The 18,832-nt window shown below is 58.5% G+C and overlaps 1 protein-coding gene across 6 annotated transcripts in view; it reads left to right on the top strand.

Moving 5' to 3' along the window:
• Nucleotides 1-18,832, top strand: part of PLXND1 (plexin D1) — a 59,555-nt gene that overhangs the window by 21,535 nt on the left and 19,188 nt on the right. For 3 of the 6 annotated variants that reach the window (XR_003518211.2, XM_027585081.2, XM_027585079.2), the window contains exons 4-20: nt 168-268; nt 366-495; nt 1,941-2,118; nt 2,249-2,357; nt 2,794-2,896; nt 8,648-8,749; nt 11,314-11,421; nt 11,643-11,736; nt 12,711-12,865; nt 13,706-13,857; nt 14,707-14,806; nt 14,900-15,039; nt 15,862-16,029; nt 16,113-16,203; nt 16,413-16,676; nt 16,766-16,915; nt 17,753-17,867. Coding sequence is in view for 5 of the 6 variants with exons in the window: in XM_027585081.2 (XP_027440882.1) it covers nt 168-268; nt 366-495; nt 1,941-2,118; nt 2,249-2,357; nt 2,794-2,896; nt 8,648-8,749; nt 11,314-11,421; nt 11,643-11,736; nt 12,711-12,865; nt 13,706-13,857; nt 14,707-14,806; nt 14,900-15,039; nt 15,862-16,029; nt 16,113-16,203; nt 16,413-16,676; nt 16,766-16,915; nt 17,753-17,867 (2,260 nt within the window). In the remaining variant the exon portion in view is untranslated. The remainder of the gene's footprint in view (nt 1-167; nt 269-365; nt 496-1,940; nt 2,119-2,248; nt 2,358-2,793; nt 2,897-8,647; nt 8,750-11,313; nt 11,422-11,642; nt 11,737-12,710; nt 12,866-13,705; nt 13,858-14,706; nt 14,807-14,899; nt 15,040-15,861; nt 16,030-16,112; nt 16,204-16,412; nt 16,677-16,765; nt 16,916-17,752; nt 17,868-18,832) is intronic. The other 3 variants (XM_027585080.2, XM_027585082.2, XM_027585083.2) reach the window with 3 other exon arrangements.

The raw sequence follows: 18,832 nt of genomic DNA, 5'->3' as shown, positions 1-18,832 counted from the left end.
TTTGTCGGCTAGCCCTTCCTCTCCCAGAGCAGACATCACCTCTGCAGGGGAAGCCCTGTTTCCCCACGTGCCCCCTGTTATAGCCTCGAGCCTCAGTTTCCCCAGCGTCTCAGGGCCCTGGCCATGGCTGATTCCCCATGGAGCTGGGCCCTCACCTCTGCCTCTAGATGGCCCGGGTGAAAGTCGCTGCCTGTGCCGTGCACACCACCTGCGGGGACTGTGTGGGGGCTGCCGACGCCTACTGTGGCTGGTGTGCCCTGGAGACACGGTGAGGCTCCCTGGGGCAGAGGCTGGGCACCGCGCGGCGGGGGAGGGGGGTGGGAGGGGAGCCCACTGGAGGCCTGACCAGCGCCCTGCCGCTCCAGGTGCACCCTGCAGCAGGACTGTGCCAACTCCGACCAGCGGCATTTCTGGACCAGTGCCAGCGAGGGCCCCGGCCGCTGTCCCGCCATGACGGTCCTGCCTGCAGAGATCGACGTGCACCAGGAGTACCCAGTGAGTCACGGGGGAGCCAGCGCTGAGCTCGGGGGTGACACGGGGTGGGAAGCCGCCCTTCATCTGGCCCCCAAGCCCTGAGAGGTAGAGACTCCTGCACATGGTGTCCCAGGGACCCAGAGGCGAATAATGAGAATGCCTGGGCTTTGCTGAGCTCTCACTGGGTGCTCAGCACTCACTCTGCCTGAGACGGTCACCTCTCTTAGGCCTCACACAACTCTGTGAAGTGGATGCTCTTAACATCCCCATTTTACAGATGAGGAACTTGAGGCACAGAGAGGGAAAGTGACTTGCTCAGGGTCATACAGCTAGGGATTAGGGGAGCTGGGATTTGAACTCAAGTGGGCAGGCTTTAGAGTCTCAGGAGGGGGGGCGCAAGTGGGAGGGTAGAAGGAAAGTGAGTCCCCAGCCCCCACCTCTTCCTGTCCCCAGTACAGGGAGGGGGCAGAGGGGCCACCAAGTGCCAGGCCACTATTTCTTGTTCTCATATGAATCTGCAGTGTGGAGGCCTGGAGCTGCCACAGCCCCCTCCCCAGCCATAGCGGGCGGTATGGGGACACGGGCTGAGGGACAAACAGGCCTGGGTCCTCCCCAGCCCTGCCCTCAGTGACTTCTCTGAGGCTGGGTATCCTCATCCATCAACAGGGGGAGATGGTGGTTCTAAAGGGCCAGATGGGGCCTGGGGCTCCTCTGCACCCTTCTCCCCATTATCATATATCACAGAGTCCTTCACATGCTTTATCTCATCAGGCAGACTGGGCATAGGTTTGTCCATCTATCCATTCATTCCATTCATGTATTCATTCATCACGTGTATTCTTGAGCACCTACTATGTGTTAAGTGCAGTTCTGGACTCTGGGGACACAGCATTGAACAAGACAGACAAAGCCTTGGCCCTTGAACAGCTGCTTGTGGGGGCTGAGGGAATAGGCAAGGTAGGCTGTCGAGACGGGGTGTGGGGGGGCGGGGGAAGTATGATTGTGAAAAGGGAAGCAGAAGAGAGAGGGGTGGAGAATGGGGGCGGGGCGGGGGAATCACTGACATTTTAGACCAGGTCGGAGCTGGCTTTGTGCTGCAAATGGTGCCTTTGAGCAACGCTATGAAGTAGGTGAGTCAGCTGGGTCTCTGGGAAGAGCATTTTGGGCAAAGGGAATTGCCCTGCGGTGAGAATAGATTGGTAGGTTTGAGAGACTCTCAGGGGAGGGGGTCAGAGAAGTCACGGGGACCAGATCATGTAAAGCCTCCTCTACTGCTGTCAGGTGGTCCGTTTCTTTGTGCAGCTGGGGAAACTGAGGCCTAGAGAGCCCCAGGTAGGATATGGCCCCCTGGCCTGGAGTCCCGGACACCAGTCCCCCCCTTCTCCCAGGGTTGCTAGGGTGCGGGTGGGGCCGTGAGGGGAAAGGCCTGCTCCCCACTCCCCCAGCTGAGGAGCCCTGGCCCCCAGGGCATGATCCTGCAGATCTCCGGCAGCCTGCCCAGCCTCAGTGGCCTGGAGATGACCTGTGACTATGGGAACAACATCCGCACCGTGGCCCGGGTCCCAGGCCCGGCCTTTGGCCACCAAATCGCCTACTGCAACCTCCTGCCGAGGGACCGCTTCCCGCCGTTCCCGCCCCACCAGGGTAAGTGCCTCACTCACTGGGCATCCCACATGGAGGAATGTCAGGCATGGGGGTCCTGCTTTCACAGCCTCCGAGTGGAGATCCCCGACCCCTTTGTCCTTCTCTCCCTGGTTCCCTGGGTCCATTCTAGATCACGTGATTGTTGCGATGTCTGTGAGGGTCAACGGGCGGAATATCGTCAGAGCCAATTTCACCATCTACAATTGCAGCCGCATTGGACAAGTGTATCCGCACACAGCGTGAGTGGGTCAGGGCGCTTGCCTCCAGGTGGTGGGTCGGGGTGGGGGGTGCGGGGAAGGGTCTCTGCTCCCAGGAAGGCCCTTGGAAGACAAATGGTGGTGTCCTAGAGGCAGATAGGACCCTAGCTTGTTCGCTTGCCAGCTCTTTTACTGTGCTGCAAACCCTCGCCGGGCTTCTGGGAGCCCTCAGGCTGCAGGGGCAGAGAGAAGTGCTTTCATCACACTTAATTTCGTCTCCTAAAGGTCCTGCTTGTCTCTTTCTTCCTTGCATGCCTCTTGCAGGGAGCTCACTATCTTACAGAGTGCCCAAGCCCCTGATGATGCAGAGGACCTTTTCCCCCTGCGTTGGGATCTGCCTCTTGGGTCCCAGTTCCTGGGGGCACGGGGGGAAGTGAGGGTGGGGAGCCGAGTATCTGAGGGGCCCCTTGTCTTCCAGCTGCACCAGCTGCCTGTCGGCACAGTGGCCTTGTTTCTGGTGCACCCAGCAGCATGCCTGTGTCTCCAACCAGTCACGGTGTGAGGCCTCCCCCAATCCCGCGGTAAGTTAGGCCTGGGGGGATGCCCTCTGCCTCTTTCATTACCATTTTTTTTAATATGTTGAGAACATTTCCACGTCATTAAATTTTCTTCTTGGCACCAGATCTAACAGCTGCGCTGGGCTCATCACATAACGGCACATTTAACCAATCCCCTATTGTTGGATATACTGATCACTTCCCATTTTTTTCTTGTGTTCTGATATAGCCAGGGCATGGTGTGTGTCCTTGATTATTCTCTGGAGACCAGTTCTAGAAATGGCACTTTGGGGGTAGAAACGTGGCCATATTTTTACACCTTTAACTCAACTGCCTCCAGAAAGCCTGAGCCAGTTTAAACTCCCACCTGCAGTAGGAGAGCCCCTTTCTGCACATTTTGCTGATACCAGCTAGGTTTTGTTTTTGTTTCTTTTTTAAGATTTTATTTATTTGAGAGGAGAGAGAGAGTGAGAAAGAGCATGAGTGGGGGGGTGGGGGGCAGAGGGAGAGGGACAAGCAGACTCCTTGCTCAGCGGGGAGCCTGACATGGGGCTCGATCCCAGGACCCTAAGATCATGACCTGAGCTGAAGGCAGAGGCTTAACTGACCGAGCCACCCAGGCGCCCCGATACTGGCAAGTTTTAAATCTTAGCTGTAACATTTTCAACAACCATGTGGGATCAGGGCATTTGTCCCTGAGGCCAGGAAGTACCAGGCTGGGACCTTGGATCCAAGCCCCTCTGGCTTGGGCCCATGTTCTCCTGCCTTCCCCAGATCAGGAACTGGGCTGAAAGGCCCTCACCTTGGTCTCCCCATGGGTGCTGGGGCCCCCTGGGCAGGTGACTCCTTGGGCAGAGAAGGTGAGCTGGCCTCAGGAACCACATGCGTCCCGGGCCTGTTGCTTCCGCTGGTCCCTTGAGCTCTACAGCCAGGATCCAGGCCCTTCTGGGTGCTCTGGAATGGCTGGATCGAATCAATTACACCGGGGTGGGCGTGGTGGGGGGAGTTGGGGGACGGGGGAAATACAAATGAAAATGCCACATACCTTGTGGCTGGTTGGTTTCTGCGGTGTGTTCACTGGTAGGGTGGCGTTCTGTCTTTGCCCAAAAGGCTTCTAAGGTCACCCCAGCCTCGGTCCAGTGATGACCAAAAGGGATTCCTGAGGCTTTGGCTGGGGCTGTCATGCTCAGCCAGGTGGTATGGCTAGATTGGGGCAGGGGTGGGGTGGGGCCAGGGTTTTGAGACCACAGCTCATCCCCTCCTAGACCTCTGTCTTGTGTTAGAGCTGTGAGGGGTCAGGATAAGGCACTGAGTCACTGCCTGAGGCTCCTCTCTCCAAGAAGGGGATGTTCCTGCCCATTTTCCAGATGGTACAACTGAGGTAACCAATATTGTTCTGGGGGCCCTGGTTCCTAATGGGAGGAGGTCACCCTGGGCATGTGTTCCAGGGAAGCAGCCCCAGTCCCCAGAGCATCTGAAGTCCCAGCCTCTTGGCTCTGGGCTCAGAGAATCTCCTCAGGAATCCTCCAAGCAGGTGTAGAGATAAGTGTGCAGGTGCTAAGAGGGGGGCTCCATGGCCCACACCTGGAATCCTCTGGTCTCTGCACCTCCTGCCTGAGCCTCAGAACTGCTTTGAAGAGTCATCCAGGAGCTAAACTCAAAGGACCGACACAGTAACATGGGGCTTCTGGCCCTGGGGGAGAGGCCCAGGGGAGTCTGTGTGGCCAAACCGTAGGGGAGGCCCCCAGGCCTCTGCATTGGACGCCAGGTTTCCAGTCTGGGCCAGCTAGGACTCCTGTTCTCATTTGGGACCCACATCTTCCAGCCCCAAGCCCAGGGCTTGGTACATAGTAGGGACTCAGGGAATGTGAACACAAAGCATTTGTGTTGGCAGCCTGAATCCTGTGCTCTAATCTACAGGGATGATGGGGTGAGGAGGACCCAGCCTCAACACGGTTCATTCAGCATTGATTGGGCATCCTTTGTATGCCTGAGTCTGCACGAGGCACTGGGAAAGAACCCAGTTAGGCATAGTTCTGCCCTCCCCATCATGAGTCAAGAGCCCGAGGTGTGAGTTGTGGCTGTGTGATCCTGGGCAAGCTATCAAACCTCTCTGTGCCTGTTTCCGCATTGCCTATTTTACTTACTATAAAATTATCCGTTTTACTACTTCAAAATGGCCTTCCTTCGCTGTGCAGGGAAACTGGAACTGCACCTATGAGGCACTAGCTCCATACGTGGCCCATAGTAGGTACTCACTAAAAGGCCACTGTGCTCCTCAGGAGCTGGTGGCCGCTTTGCTGGGTGGGCCAGGGAGCCCTTCTCTGGGAAGGGGACCTTTGTGCAGGGTCCTGACAGATGCATAGGAGCTCACCAGTCTGGAGGTGTTTCTGTGGCAGCATCTCATAAACCGTCCCCCCCGGGTCTGCAGCTCTAGGGGCCAGGAGCTAGGGTGGGGAGCACAGAGAGGGCCTGTCTTAGAGGATTACTGTAATCTAGCAAGAGAAGAGGCAGCCCCCTCCCCAGGCCTGCAGAAGGCTCTGACTGATACTGAAGTTGGCACTTAATTGCATCTCAGTTAGCCATGTGGGCGCCGTGCTCCTGGTCAGGTGGTGGGTCAGGGAGGTTTGCACAACTGCCTGCGCCCCTTGAGCGCTGGGAGGAGAGAGTAGGGCTTGGGCTAGGCCGGGGAGGTGTCCCAGGGGAGGTGCTGGGGGCTGAGTCTCCTGTTACTTTCCCATTCCCTAGTGGGCCGCAGAAGGGGAAAGTGGAGGAGGGGAGAGGAGATGGGAGGGCAGGCCCCCTCGAAGGCGTGGATGCATCTGTGAAACTGAACTTCATTAGGAGCCAGTGGGGAGAGTGGTTTGGTAGGAACAGGGAACAGCTTAGGGGGCTGTTACAGTACAGAAAGGTAGGAAGGGACCCGGTGTGGTGGATTCAGGGTCCCTGGGCCAGCCATGTATTGGGACATCAGTTCTTGACCCTTGAACATGGGAGAGACTGCGAGAGAGTCTGTGAGTCCCAGTGTGGGGACAGGTGAGGCCCTCTGTGAACCAGCACACGCTGGGCTCCCATCGGGGTTGATGGTGGCTCCTGGCACTGCTGACCCCAGCATCTGTCCTCATTCCTGGTGTCCCATTCTCAGCTCTGCTGCAGTGTGGGCAATTGGCCGGGGTTTCCTGAACCTGCAGGCTGTGCCCTGTGTGGCACTCCAGCAAAGGGGAGAAACCACTCAGCCTCTTTCTGAGGTGTCCATGGCTTGGCTTGGGATGGGACAGGGAGGCCCCTGTCCTTTGGTTGCATGTGGGGAAACCCTCGTTCAAACTGGACTTGCCCCAACAGAATTAATTGACTGGGGAGTATGAAGTCTGGGGGGTGCGTCACCTTCAGGTACAGCTGGATCCAGGGGTTCCCGCCATGTTTTCGGGACTCCCCACCCCTCTGGGTGGGCTTCATGCTCATGTGGCCCTCTCCTCTTGGTAACCTCAGCCGCTCCAGGCAGCCTCCTGATTTCCTGGCAGCCCCAGAAAACAAAAAGAGCTTCTCTCTCTTATTGGTTCTACAGAAGTCCCATAGCTGACTTTCACTGGCTGAACTAGGGTCACTTATGCTCCCTGAACCAATTGCTGAGGCCAGGGCAGGCCTGGGACACCCGCCTATCCCTGGGGCTAGGGAGTAGAGTCTGTCTTCCCAAACCACAAGCCTGTGGGGAAGTTCCCCAAAGGCCAAGCCAGACTTGGAGGCAGATGGTGGGGGCTGGAGGCTAGCAGCAGACGTTCCAGCTGGCCCCATGGAGGGTTAGCCAACTCTGGGGGGGAGGTACCGAAGGAGAGCAAAGGGGTGCCAGGACCCTTAGCCTTGGTCCCACTCCATAGAATGGGTACAGGCCTCCAAGTGGCCATGGGATCATAGATAGGGATCAAGGAGAATGGGGGGCCCTCAAGGGTGGTCCCATGTCATTCCCTCTGGGGGGCCTCCTGTAGAAGCTCCCCCTGCTCCGACCTCACCCCCCAGCCCCTCCTGTCTGCCGCTGACCCACTGGTGGGGTGGAGCTGGGAGGACAGAGCACAGAGCCCCCGGCCAGTCGCAAGGCAGAACTGGCAGGAGCCATGAAGACTGATTGCAAACACGTGGGTTCCATTCTCTGAAATTCCATGGGGTTGACACACGAGACTGCGCCAGACAGCAGCTCGGAGGGACAGGGATTTGTGTGTGCTCACACTGAGCTGGACACGAGCTCCTCCCTCCCAGCCCCGCGGAACTGTCAGCTCAGGAGGCCTCGTCCGGGCCTGGCTGTGCTGTTGTTTCAGCCAAGGCCTCTGCGGCCCGCACCAGGCGCTGCTCCTGGGGAGACGGGCCAGTCTGGGCGAGGTTTCTGGCCTGGTGGTCAGCAAACAGTCGGGACAACTCGGAGGCCTCTGGTGCTGCCCATTCCATCTTGGGCAAACTGCTCTGCTTCTCTGTTCCCCGATTTCCTAGTCTGTAAAATGGGCGTGATGATTGTACGTACCTCACAGGGCTGTTGGGGAGTTGGGATGTGGTGAATTAATACGGTACAGAGTGCTCAGAACTGTCCAGGAACACAGTGAGGGCTGTGTGAGCTAGTGGCTACCACTGGTATGGGCATGGTGATCATTCATTGGCATCCCCTCAAGGTCCAGTGTTATGCTGGGTCTCTGAGGTACCCCTTGAGGAGCTCCCTGTCTGATTAACAGTAATGAGAAAAGACCCCAGGGAGGCCTCCAAATTCTATGCCCAGAGGCCGTTGCCCTGGTTGTGTGACCTCAAGGTGGACACACAGGGATCATTGTGTTTCCAAATCTGTCCCCAGCCAGACGAGGGCAGAGCGGGAAGCCCTCTGGGCTGGAGGGTGGTCAGGCCTTGGTATGGTGTGACTGCTGCAGGGTCCCCAGTCTCCCTCTCTCTCAGGCTCTCGGCGGTCAGCCTCGGAGTGTGAGGAGGCAGGACATGGCCCACTGGGGCCCTCAGGTCAGAAGAACCTAGTGCAGGGTGGGGGCTTCAGACGTAAAGCTCAGAGAGGTCACTAAGACGGCAGGGTGGGCATTAGCCCTGCCCCCTGGTCTCTGCCCCTCGCCCTAGGCCTCAGGTTTAGGCCTGTTTCTGGCCTGGGAGGCAGACAACAGGAGTTCAGAGACCAGCTCTGCCCTCTGACCTCAGGTATATCACCACCTGCCCTCCCTCACTTCCTTCCTTTTTTGAAGTAGCCCCTGCTCCATCAGGCCTCAGTGGCTGTACCTCCAACATGGGAATGCTGATGCCCAGGCCAGCCCCGGGACTCTCTGGGGGCTGGCGCCTCTGCCTGGAGGCTGTGACTCTCACCTGCAGAAGTGGGGAAGGGTGTGGAGCCCAGTGGCACCAAGGTCCTCAGAGCCCGTTTCCCATGGGCCATCCAGAAGTCTGGAGTTTCTTTTTTCTGAATCATTTAACATGTGTCAGTCTGGAAGCCGAGTCTCAGAGAGTGGGCGCAGCCCCGCATTTTATAGTTGGGAAAGATGAGGCCCAGAGATGGGGAGGGGGGCCAGCCCCGGAGCAGCCACGGGGGTACTGGTTCCGTCACTGGGCTGCTTATTTCATCACTCTGTGCCTCAGTTTTCTCGCCTATAAAATGGGACCAATAAAGCCTCCTGCCCAGAGGCTTGTCTTGAGGGTCAAATGAGATGGTGTGTGGGAGGGGAGGTAGGCTGGGGTGGCCGTGGGTCCTGTCCTTCTGAAATGCTCCTGCATCACCATCACCTCCTTGTGTTTTGACTGCAGAGCCCGCAGGACTGCCCTCAGATTTTGCCCTCACCCCTGGCACCCATGCCCACAGGCAGCTCACAGAGCATCCCGGTGCATCTGGCCAACACTGCCTTCCAGGTAGGTGGGGGCCGGGCCCGGGCAGGGCAGGAGGCTGGGGAGAACGCCGTCCCGGATGGGGACCCACGCTTGGGGCCCGGGTCCCACACGTGGTCTTGTGACTCTGAGTTTCCAGGTTCTGTTTGAGAAAGCCCCAGTGTGGTTGCAGGGGGTTGGAGGAAAAGAGAAGTGGGTGGTGAGGGCCCAGCCCAAGGGACAGCAGGTTGCTAACAGCTCCTGAGGGGAACTTTGGTCAGGACCCACTGTGTACGGCAGTGCTTTGGCCGGGACCCCCAGACTCCCCTCCCCTCCGCAGCTCTCCTGACAGAGCTGGGCTGCAGGCCGCGGGTGGACCTGGTCTGCGTCCCGCCCGCCCCGCCCCGGGGCTGAACTGTGATTCTGGACACTCCTTCAGTTCATGGCTGACCTGTCTTACCTGAAGAAGGGCCCTGTGCTGCCCCATGCCCCATTGTCCCGATGGGGAAAAGGAGACCCAGAAAGGGGAAGTAGGTGTACATGACGTAGGGCTGGACTTGCACCCTAGCCCTGGACTCCTAAGACAGTGCTCCTCCCTGCAATCTGCCTTCACCTCCCCACCCCCGCATGGGGAGGAGGAGCGGCAGCTCCTTTCTGGGTACCTCCTGGAAGAGTGTCTTGGGTGGGAAGTGTTGACAAGTTCTGGAAGTGTGCCAGCCGTCCCCCTCCCCCCTCCCTACCTCCTGGGGAGTCACCATCTGTTGCTTCCAAGGGGGAGCGGAGGCCTGTGCTAGCTGTCACACGTGGGGAGCCACGTGCCGGGCACCTGGGGTGTGTCGGGCAGCCTTGTGGCTGGGGCTGGAGCTCTGTGAGGGGCAGGGGCCCGCACCCTCTGACTGCACCCTGCCGCCGTTGGGACAGAGCCTCCGGAGCATGACGGCGCCTAGGCTGGCGTGGATGGAGGTGCTGCCCCCTGGGGCTGCGGGAGCCTGGCAGGGGGAGGCCCAGGCCCTGGGTTTGGGTGCTGGCTGCTGCTTCCCAGGGGGATATGTGTCTGCCCTCAGTGTGCCTGAGCAATCCCGGCCCTCCTGGCCCTGGGCCTGCTTCTAGAACACGAAGGGCAGGGTGGGGGGGTGCGGGCAGAGCCCCCTGCCTGGGCTCTGCAGTAGCCGTGTTTGCTGGGCCTAACCCCCTGGGGAGCCCCAAGATAGCTTGGGCCTGCTGTCCCGAGTGGCTGAGGCCTGAGCCTCGGAGACTCAAGAGGACAGACCCCCCCCTCCTGGCTCAGCATGGGCAAATGAGCTCAACAGCCACCTTCCTGTGTTAGCTTCAGAGGGAATGGGGAGACGGGGCAGGCCAGGGGGGAAGGGGGGTGCTGACCTGTGTTCTCCTCAGGGTGTTACATCTGCTAACAACAGGGACATAAACAGGAAGTCCTGCCACGAGGCTGGCCTAACACACATGGAACCTCAATTTGTTCAGTCAGCAAATATTTATTGATACTGTTCCCCAGAGGCCTCTGCTGGGCAAGATGAGGCTGGGGATTCGGGCCCTGTTTATTTAGTCAACAAACATGTATTGAGCACCTCCTGCATACTAACAGCCAGCATATATTAGTTACCCACAGTGTGCAACCTGCTAAAGATACATGATCTCCCGTTTCCCCAGCACCCCTACAGAGTAGGGACGCCTGTTTCTCCTGCTCAGTTGAGGAGGCCAAGGCTCAGAGAGGAGAGCCGCTAGCACACGGATGCACAACTAGGAAGTAGCAGAGCTTGGGATTCAAACCGATGGAGCCTGAGGTGGTTCACTGCCACCCACTGCCCTTGGAGGTGTCCCAGGGGCTGAGACCCAACCCCAACCCTTCCCAGGGGGTGGGGAGACCAGTGTAAATAGGGCCTGGGCTGGGGGATAAGGGTGGTCCTCAACATACAGGGTGGGGGCAGGCTTTAGGAACTTTCCAGAGGCCCTAACATGCACCCAACCCCCTGCTAAATGAGTGAATGATCAAATGAGGGGTGCCCACCTGATTTAAGGGGAGGGTCTGGGAAGTCTTTGGAACATGGGGCATTTGAACTGGATTCTGAAGGCTGTGTTGAGTTTTGCTGGATGGTTAAAGTGGAGACAAGTTGTTTGGGTAGGAGGAATGGATGGGGCAAAGGCCCGGGGGCAGGGCAGCCCGTGCCATGTCAAAGAATGTCCTGCTATGGCTTGGGCATCAGTCTGCGGGACAGAGGTCGGAGGGTTGTAAGGTTCAAAGAACAGGTGGAGTCTCATTGGGATGAATCTTGAATGCCAGACATGCTAAAGAGTCGGGACTTTATGAGCTGAATAAAAAGCCATTGGTTTAGGCCACTGGGGGATGTTGGTGAGGCTTTTAGTAGCATGGAGAGCACAAGGCCAAAGTTCTGGGTGTTCCTGTAACTCCTCGTCTCCCTCAAACATTGGACATGAAGACCAGGAAGGACATTTGGCGGGGGGGGGGGGGGGGGGGCGGCGCGGTAGGGGCCTGGGAGTAGGAAGGACTCAGCCCACTCCTCAGGGCAGTAGGCCATGATGTGCTGCTGATGGAACTAGAGGGTAATGAGTGCTGATCCGACTTTCCTTAGCGCCCCCATGTCTCCCAGGGTGCAGCCCTAGAGTGTAGCTTTGGGCCAGAGGAGATCTTTGAAGCCATATGGGTGAATGAATCCACCGTACACTGCAACCAAGTGGTGGTGAGTGGTGTGGCTCCAGTGTGGGGGGGTGGGGGTGGGGGTGGGGGACAGCCTGCACAAGTCCAGATGCTGTACTCCTTCCTTCTCACCTTATTCCCTTCCTCCTTCTGATCCCCCCTATCCTCAACAGCCCTGCCCTCTCCTCTCTCCAGGACATCCATCCCCTCCCCCAGCAGAGACCCAGACCCATGCCCCCCATGCTCTTTCTTGTCCTTTTGCAGCTGCACACGACCCAGAAGAGCCAGGTGTTTCCACTCAGCCTCCAACTAAAGGGGCAGCCAGCCCGATTCTTGGACAGCCCTGACCCCATGACAGGTGGGGGCCCCCATCTACCCCATATGGCCACAGGAGACTCAGCCTTGATGGGTGAGGCTCTACCTTGGGAGACTCAGCCAGTCCTCACTGCACAGTCACAGATGTTCCATCCTGTTGTTCTCTAACACACAGGTTCTCAGATCCGAGCCTTGCCATTCTGTACTTGGTCACTTGCTTGGTACTTGTTTATTCACTGAGCGGCTACTCTGGGGCAGACTTCTCTATGCGAACGGCTGTGCAGCTGCAGGCCCTTGCTTAGCCTTCCCTTTCTGAGCCTCATCATCCCCAGGTGACATGAGGCACAGGCCCTTTCATGGAAGGCTTGATGAGGACTTGCTGAGATGATGCACACAAATCTTACAGCTGTGTCTGGGATGTAGTTAACACCCTCAAATGGTAGCTGGGGTCCTTACTGTTCCTGCGTGTATTGAATCAATTCCCCAAGAGCCTGTCCATGGGGAGCCTCGGATATCCCTGGTGGACATGGGGGCCCCCCACATCCTCACCATGAAGGCCCCAGAGAGACCACAGAACCAGCCTGCATACCCAAGGCCCTGAAGAACCCTCTGTGCACTCCCTTTGGGCCACTCCGAGGGTCTGAGGCCCTGGCACCTGCAGAGCCCACATTGCTCAGTGGTTCCCCAGCATCCCGGAGCCCCACTGGGGAGTAAACAGACCCACTCAGGTCTGGGTGTGAATCCTGGCCTGCCACTCACAGGCTGTGGGACCTCCCCTCTGAGCCTCAGTCTCTTACCTGTCCAATGGGGTTAGTAAAGCGCGCCCCCTGATTGAATCATGGTGAGGACGGATGATTTTAATGAGGCTGTGACTGTGCTGTGCTGAGCGCCAGCCCTGGAGGACTTGGAGAATCAGGACTCACCTCTTGAGGGGGATGCCACCGCGAGAGGGAGGGTGCCGAGGGCACCTCGGTCATGGGGGGCTGCTGACTCATGCTGCCTCCATGTCTCTCCCAGTGGAGGTCTATAACTGTGCCATGGGCAGCCCCGACTGTTCTCAGTGCCTGGGTCGGGAGGACCTGGGACACCTGTGCGTGTGGAGTGACGGCTGCCGCCTGCGGGGGCCCCTGCAGCCCCTGCCTGGCACCTGCCCCGCCCCCGAGATCCGCGCGGTAAGCACCCCACCATGGAGGCCCATCATACCCACGTGCCTACCTGTGCAGCACACACAGCCCGCACAGGCCCTCAGACCCGTGGCCCCTGTGCTTCACACGACCGAGCGTGTGCATGCAGGGCGACCTTTTGAGCACCTGCCGGGGGCCAGGCCCCCTCCGCGCCAGAGACACAGCCGTGAACACAACACATAGCACCCTCAACATGGAGCTAATGAGGTCGTGGGGGAGGAGGGTGGGCAGTAATAAGTAAGGAAATAAATAATTTACATAGAGAAGACAAGCGCTATAGAGAAAAACAGAGTAAAGGGGGAAGGCTGGAGTGGAAGAGATGCTGGGGCTCCGGGGCTAGTTTTTATAGTGAGGTCAGGGAAACCTTGCTGATAGTGTGGTAACTGAGGTCTGCAGTAACCACCAAGCCTCAGATTTAAGGAAGAGAGTCTTAGGGAGGGATTGCCGTTGGCTTAGCCTGGGTTACGTGCCCCTCCCTGGCCCAGTTAGCTCTGGCCGGGATGCAGGATCATGTGGTCAGACGTGGCCACAGGGAGCAGACCTCATTGTCCCCAGGAGATCCCACCCACCCAAGTTTCATTGATTTTGTGCATGCACACTCACATCCCCACACCCATGTGGGCTCAGTAACCCACATGCACAGCCTCACTGGCAGCCCCAGGGACCTGTCAAGTGAGCAGTGGTCCAACCCTCTCAGAGCCAGAACCTTCTCCTGAGTAGCAGGTGGACGTGGTCCTGCCTCCTCCTGGGTGTGTACAGTAGTGGGACGGGGGGAAAGCCGCTGAAGTCCCAGCCTCAGAACTTCATTCATCCTCTGTCACCTGGCAGATCGAGCCCCTGAGTGGCCCCTTGGACGGCGGGACCCTGCTGACCATCCGAGGCAGGAACCTAGGCCGGCGGCTTAGCGACGTGGCCCATGGCGTGTGGATTGGCAGCGTGGCCTGTGAGCCCCTGGCTGACAGATACACGGTGTCAGAGCAGTGAGTAGTGCGCAGGGCCCAGGGTGGTTCTGAACGACCTCTGGCGACCCGCCCCCAACAGTGCCAGCCACAGTTCTGCCCTCTCCCCTCGGCCATCCCACCGTCCTCGGCAGCCTGCTGCTCCCCAGAACTGGCCCACTGCCAGGTCTCCTGGACCTTGTCAAGCCATTGCCCCCTTCCCTGTGCATCCTGCCCTTTTCTGCTCTGGCCACCTGTCTTTACCCTTCAAGTTCCATTTCAGTGTCTCCTGCTCCGGGAAACCCTCCCATGTGCCCCTAGACCACTGCACTTCCACAGAAGCCTTGCACTGATAAAAAATAAAACAAAACGACAAAAACCTTGCAGTTAACAAAGCATGGGGCTGCCTGTGTGGTACAAAGGTCTGGGCCTACAGCTGTGGGGCCTGGCCCAGAGAGGCTCTAGAAAAGCAGGGAGTGAGCTGGATTTCCTTCTGGGAGGGCTGTAAGGCCAGCTTGCAGAAAGGCCATCAGTCTACCCCCTAGCCAACATTCTCATGGTTGGAGAACGTTCAGGTCCAAAGAGATGGTCTTATCCAGCCCCTTTTTCATATAGTTGCAGAACTGTGGGAAAGTCCTGGGGAAGAGCCTGGCATCAGCGTGGCTGTTTTCTAACTGATAGGGAATGGTTTCAGTATTTTGATGTGGGTGATGCTGTTGGGTGTCCTGCCTCAGGGCCGCCCCAGCTGTGAGTGGGCGGGGCGGGTAGCTGAGCGCAGGCGTGGGGAGCTCACACACCCTCAGGGTGTACTGGGGGGACATTATTCAAGGGAGAACACCCAGCCCCTGAGATCGTCGGGCTGCTCCGCTGACCAGAGCTGCTTCCCCCCAGGATTGTGTGTGCCACAGGGCCAGCGCCAGGGGCGTTCTCAGACGTGGTGACGGTGAATGCCTCTAAGGAGGGCAAGTCACGGGAGCGCTTCTCCTATGTGGTAAGGGAGGCCGCGCCCACCTTCCTGCCCACCCCACCAGGCACACACCTGGGGGATAGCCTGAAGCCTGACCACCTGTCTTCCTCCCCACAGCTGCCCCTGGTCCAATTCCTGGAGCCGGACAAGGGCCCCAAGGCCGGGGGCACCAGGATCACAATCCACGGGAGTGACCTCCATGTGGGCTCCGAGCTCCAAGTCCTGGTGAACGACACAGAGCCCTGCACAGAGCTCGTGTAAGCCCCGGGGCCTGGGCCACCCTTTCCAGCCCAGGGCAACTGGACAGCTGGGGGCTAGAGGGGTGGAGGGACATCCTTGCACCAAGCATTACTCGGGTCTTCACTGGCTGTGCCTTCTTGGCCAAGCCCTTCTCCCTCTCTGAGCCTCAGTTTCCTCATCTGGTAAGAACAGTGGTTACGAGTAGTACTCTGTGCTGGTATACAGTAGGAGCTTCATAAGTGACAGCTGCAGTGAAAATGGTAATGATTGTGCACATTCCGAGATCCTCCGGCTGGCCCAGAGGTGTGTCTGCTGGCAGGGGTGGGGTCCACAACCTCTTGGTGAAATGCCTCTGTCTTTATTATTCACTCACTGTGTACCAGGCCCCAAGGATGGGCATTGCTGCGGAAACCAAGAAGAGCCCAGCACAGTCTCAGCCCTCAGGGGAAAGCAGACACTCCCACAGGAAATAGAAACATCTGAGATTGGGGGAAAAGTCCATGCTTTCAGAGCCACTCCTCAGCAGTGGCCGTTGAGAGAGGAGTTCTGGGAAGGCTTCCTGGATGATGCGGGATGGGGCAGAAAACTGGGAAGTAGGGGCAGGGTCCGAGGAGAAGGGAGGGTGTTGAAGGTGGGGAGGAGGCCTGAGCAAAGGTGTGGCGGCGGGAATATGGAAACAACAGGTTTCTGTGCAAGTGGCCAGAAGCCCAGGTTGGGGCCCGTCAAGGAGGCCTGGAAGCCAGGCCAAGTGCACGGGCTTGCGCTCTGGGCGATGGGGCAGGCAGGGGCAACCAGGGGGAGATGGGGGCCGTGCTGACAATGCCACCGCCCTTCCGCAGACGTTCGGACACCAGCATCGCCTGCACGGTGCCTGAGGGCGCCCTGCCGGCCCCCGTGTCTGTGTGCGTGCGCTTCGAGCGCCGGGGCTGCGTGCGTGGCAACCTCACCTTCCAGTACATGCAGAACCCGGTCATCACGGCCATCAGTCCCCGCCGCAGCCCCGTCAGGTGAGACCCCACACCCTGCCCCCCAGGCTGAGCTGGCTCTCCGGGGATGCAGGTGGGCTGACGCAGCTTGCCATCTCCTGCAGTGGCGGCAGGACCATCACGGTGGCTGGCGAGCGTTTCCACATGGTGCAGAATGTGTCCATGGCCGTGCACCACATCGGCCGGGAGCCCACGGTGAGGGGGCAAGGGGCCAAGGCGGGTGGGGAGCAGCCCGTGCCCCTGACTGACCAGGCCTCACTCTGCTGCATCTCCCCTATCTCTGCCTCTCTCTCTCTCTCTCTCTCTCTCTCTCTCTCTGTCTCCTGAAACCTCAATCATCTCTTCCCCATTTCTCCATGTATGTCTGCCCATCCCTAACCTTGGCCCTGGCCCTCCCCTACCAGCTCTGCAAGGTTCTCAACTCCACCCTCATCACCTGCCCATCCCCGGGGGCTCTGAGCAATGCATCGGCATTGGTGGACTTCTTCATCAATGGGCGGGCCTACGCTGATGAGGTGGCAGTGGCCGAGGAGCTGCTGGACCCCGAGGAGGCGCGGCGGGGCGGCAGGTTCCGCCTGGACTACCTCCCTGACCCACAGTTCTCCACGGCCAAGAGGGAGAAGTGGATCAAGCACCACCCCGGGGAGCCGCTCACTCTGGTCATCCATGTGAGTGCCAGCAGGTGCCGGGGCGGGGGCGTGAGTGGGGCCGGGCTCAGCCGTGGACCCTGGCGAGCACCCCCACTCTGCTCCCGCAGAAGGAGCAGGACAGCCTGGGGCTCCAGAGCCATGAGTACCGGATCAAGATAGGCCAAGTGGCCTGTGACATCCAGATTGTCTCGGACAGAGTCATCCACTGCTCAGTCAATGAGTCCCTGGGCACAGCCGAGGGGCAGTTGCCCATCACGGTGAGTGAACAGGGCGCCCCAGGTGGAGGCGGCCCTGGCCCCCAGCCCTGCCCCATCTGCTTGAGTGTCTACCCCTCCCCCGAATGTCAGAGCTAAGCATTTTGGTGCTCAGTGGATGAGGCAAGGGGAGCAAAGCAGAGCTTTACGTCCCCACTTGACAGATGAGGCTCAAGAACTTAGTGACCTGCTTCAGGTCAGTGATCGGCCCAGATAGGCCTGATGGGGCTGGACTTTCAGAGGCTGTAAGAAGTTGCCCCCGCTCCACTTGATGCTCCCCCCAGGGGCTGGGCTGCCAGTCACCACGCAGAGTCACAGAGGGGAGGGAAACTGGAGGAGGGCAGAGAGGGCCCAGAAGTGGGAACTTTTCTATGCTGTACCTGCTCGCATGCCTCCTGGGGTGGGGAGCTCCCTCCCTCCCAGGCAGCTCATGCTGCCCAGGACGGCTCTGACCAGGAGAACTCCCTTTCACCCACACCCCGGTCCCAGTTATGCCCTCTGAGTCCTCAGACTCTGCCTGCTCCCCGGCTCCTTGAACAGCCCTCCAGGTACTTGGCGACAGCAGCTAGGCCCTCTGGCTCCTCCACGGCTCCTCCCAGGCTGTCATAGTAAACACCATCCCTGTACTGAGTGTCCCCTCTCGGGCCGGGCTTGCCCAGCATCCTCTCATTTAGCCCTCATGGCATCCCCAGGAGGTGGGCATGGTTATCTGTGTTATGGATGTGGCATCTGAGGTTCAAAGAGGTTAGGGGGCTTGCCCAGGACCCCACAGCCAGTGAGGAGAGGAGCCAAGGCACAAGGCCAGGGAAGCTACAGCCCCCTCCGCCCACCTCCACACAGATCCAGGTAGGGAACTTCAACCAGACCATCGCCACGCTGCAGCTGGGGGGCAGTGAGACGGCCATCATTGTGTCCATCGTCATCTGCAGTGTACTGCTTCTGCTCTCTGTGGTTGGTAAGGAGCCCCTCCCTCCTGACGCCTGGGAGGGCGGACCTGCCCCGCCTTGTCCCAGCTCCTCTGCAGATCGGCAGATAGGAGAAAAGGCATGATGGGCTGGGGACACAAGCTTGAGCAAAGGCCTGGGGATGGGTCACTCACTGACAGGTGTGCCCTGGCTCCGGCTCACGGGGGTGGAGGGGGATAGAGGCTGGGGCACGCCCTGTGTCCAGGCTGCGGGCCCTGGGTACCTGGGAGAGGAACTTGGAACCTTGTCCTCTAGGCAATAAGGAGCTACTGAGGGAACTTAAAAGAGGGTTGTTCAGGGAAGATTAACCTACATGTTTGGTAGGCTACCCCACTCTTAAAATAGTGGTTATGAAAGTGATACGGTTGATTCTTGAACAACGTGGCGGTTAGGGGCGCTGACCCCTGCACAGTCAGAAGTCCACGGATAAGTTTTGATTCCCCCAAAACTTAAGTACTGATAACTAAACACTCAACACATATTTTGTATGTTATATGTATTACATACTGCATTCTTACAATAAAGTAAGCTAGAGAAAAGAAAGTGTCATCAAAGAAATCATGAGGAAGAGGGGCGCCTGGGTGGCTCAGTCGTTAAGCGTCTGCCTTCAGCTCAAGTCATGGTCTCGGGGTCCTGGGATAGAGCCCCGCATCAGGCTCCCTGCTCAGCGGGGAGTCTGCTTCTCCTGCTGCCTGCTGCTCCCCCTGCTTATGCTCTCTCCCTCTCTCAAATAAATAAATTAAAATAATCTTAAAAAAAATCAGAAGGAAGAAAAAATACATTTACAGTTCTTACGGTATTTATTTTTAAAAATCTGCATCCAAATGGACCCACACAGTTTAAACCCAGTTGTTCAAGGGTCAGCTGTGTGTGTGTGTGTGTGTGTGTATGTGTATGAGATTTCCCCCTTCCCCACCCCAGAAAGGGATTATGATGTAATACTGGTTTGTAATCT

This window comes from Zalophus californianus, chromosome 1, assembly GCF_009762305.2.
Source record: "Zalophus californianus isolate mZalCal1 chromosome 1, mZalCal1.pri.v2, whole genome shotgun sequence".
NCBI classification, from domain to species: Eukaryota; Metazoa; Chordata; class Mammalia; order Carnivora; family Otariidae; genus Zalophus; species Zalophus californianus.
Note: the sequence above shows the minus strand (reverse complement) of the source record. Positions and strands in the feature narration are given on the sequence as shown.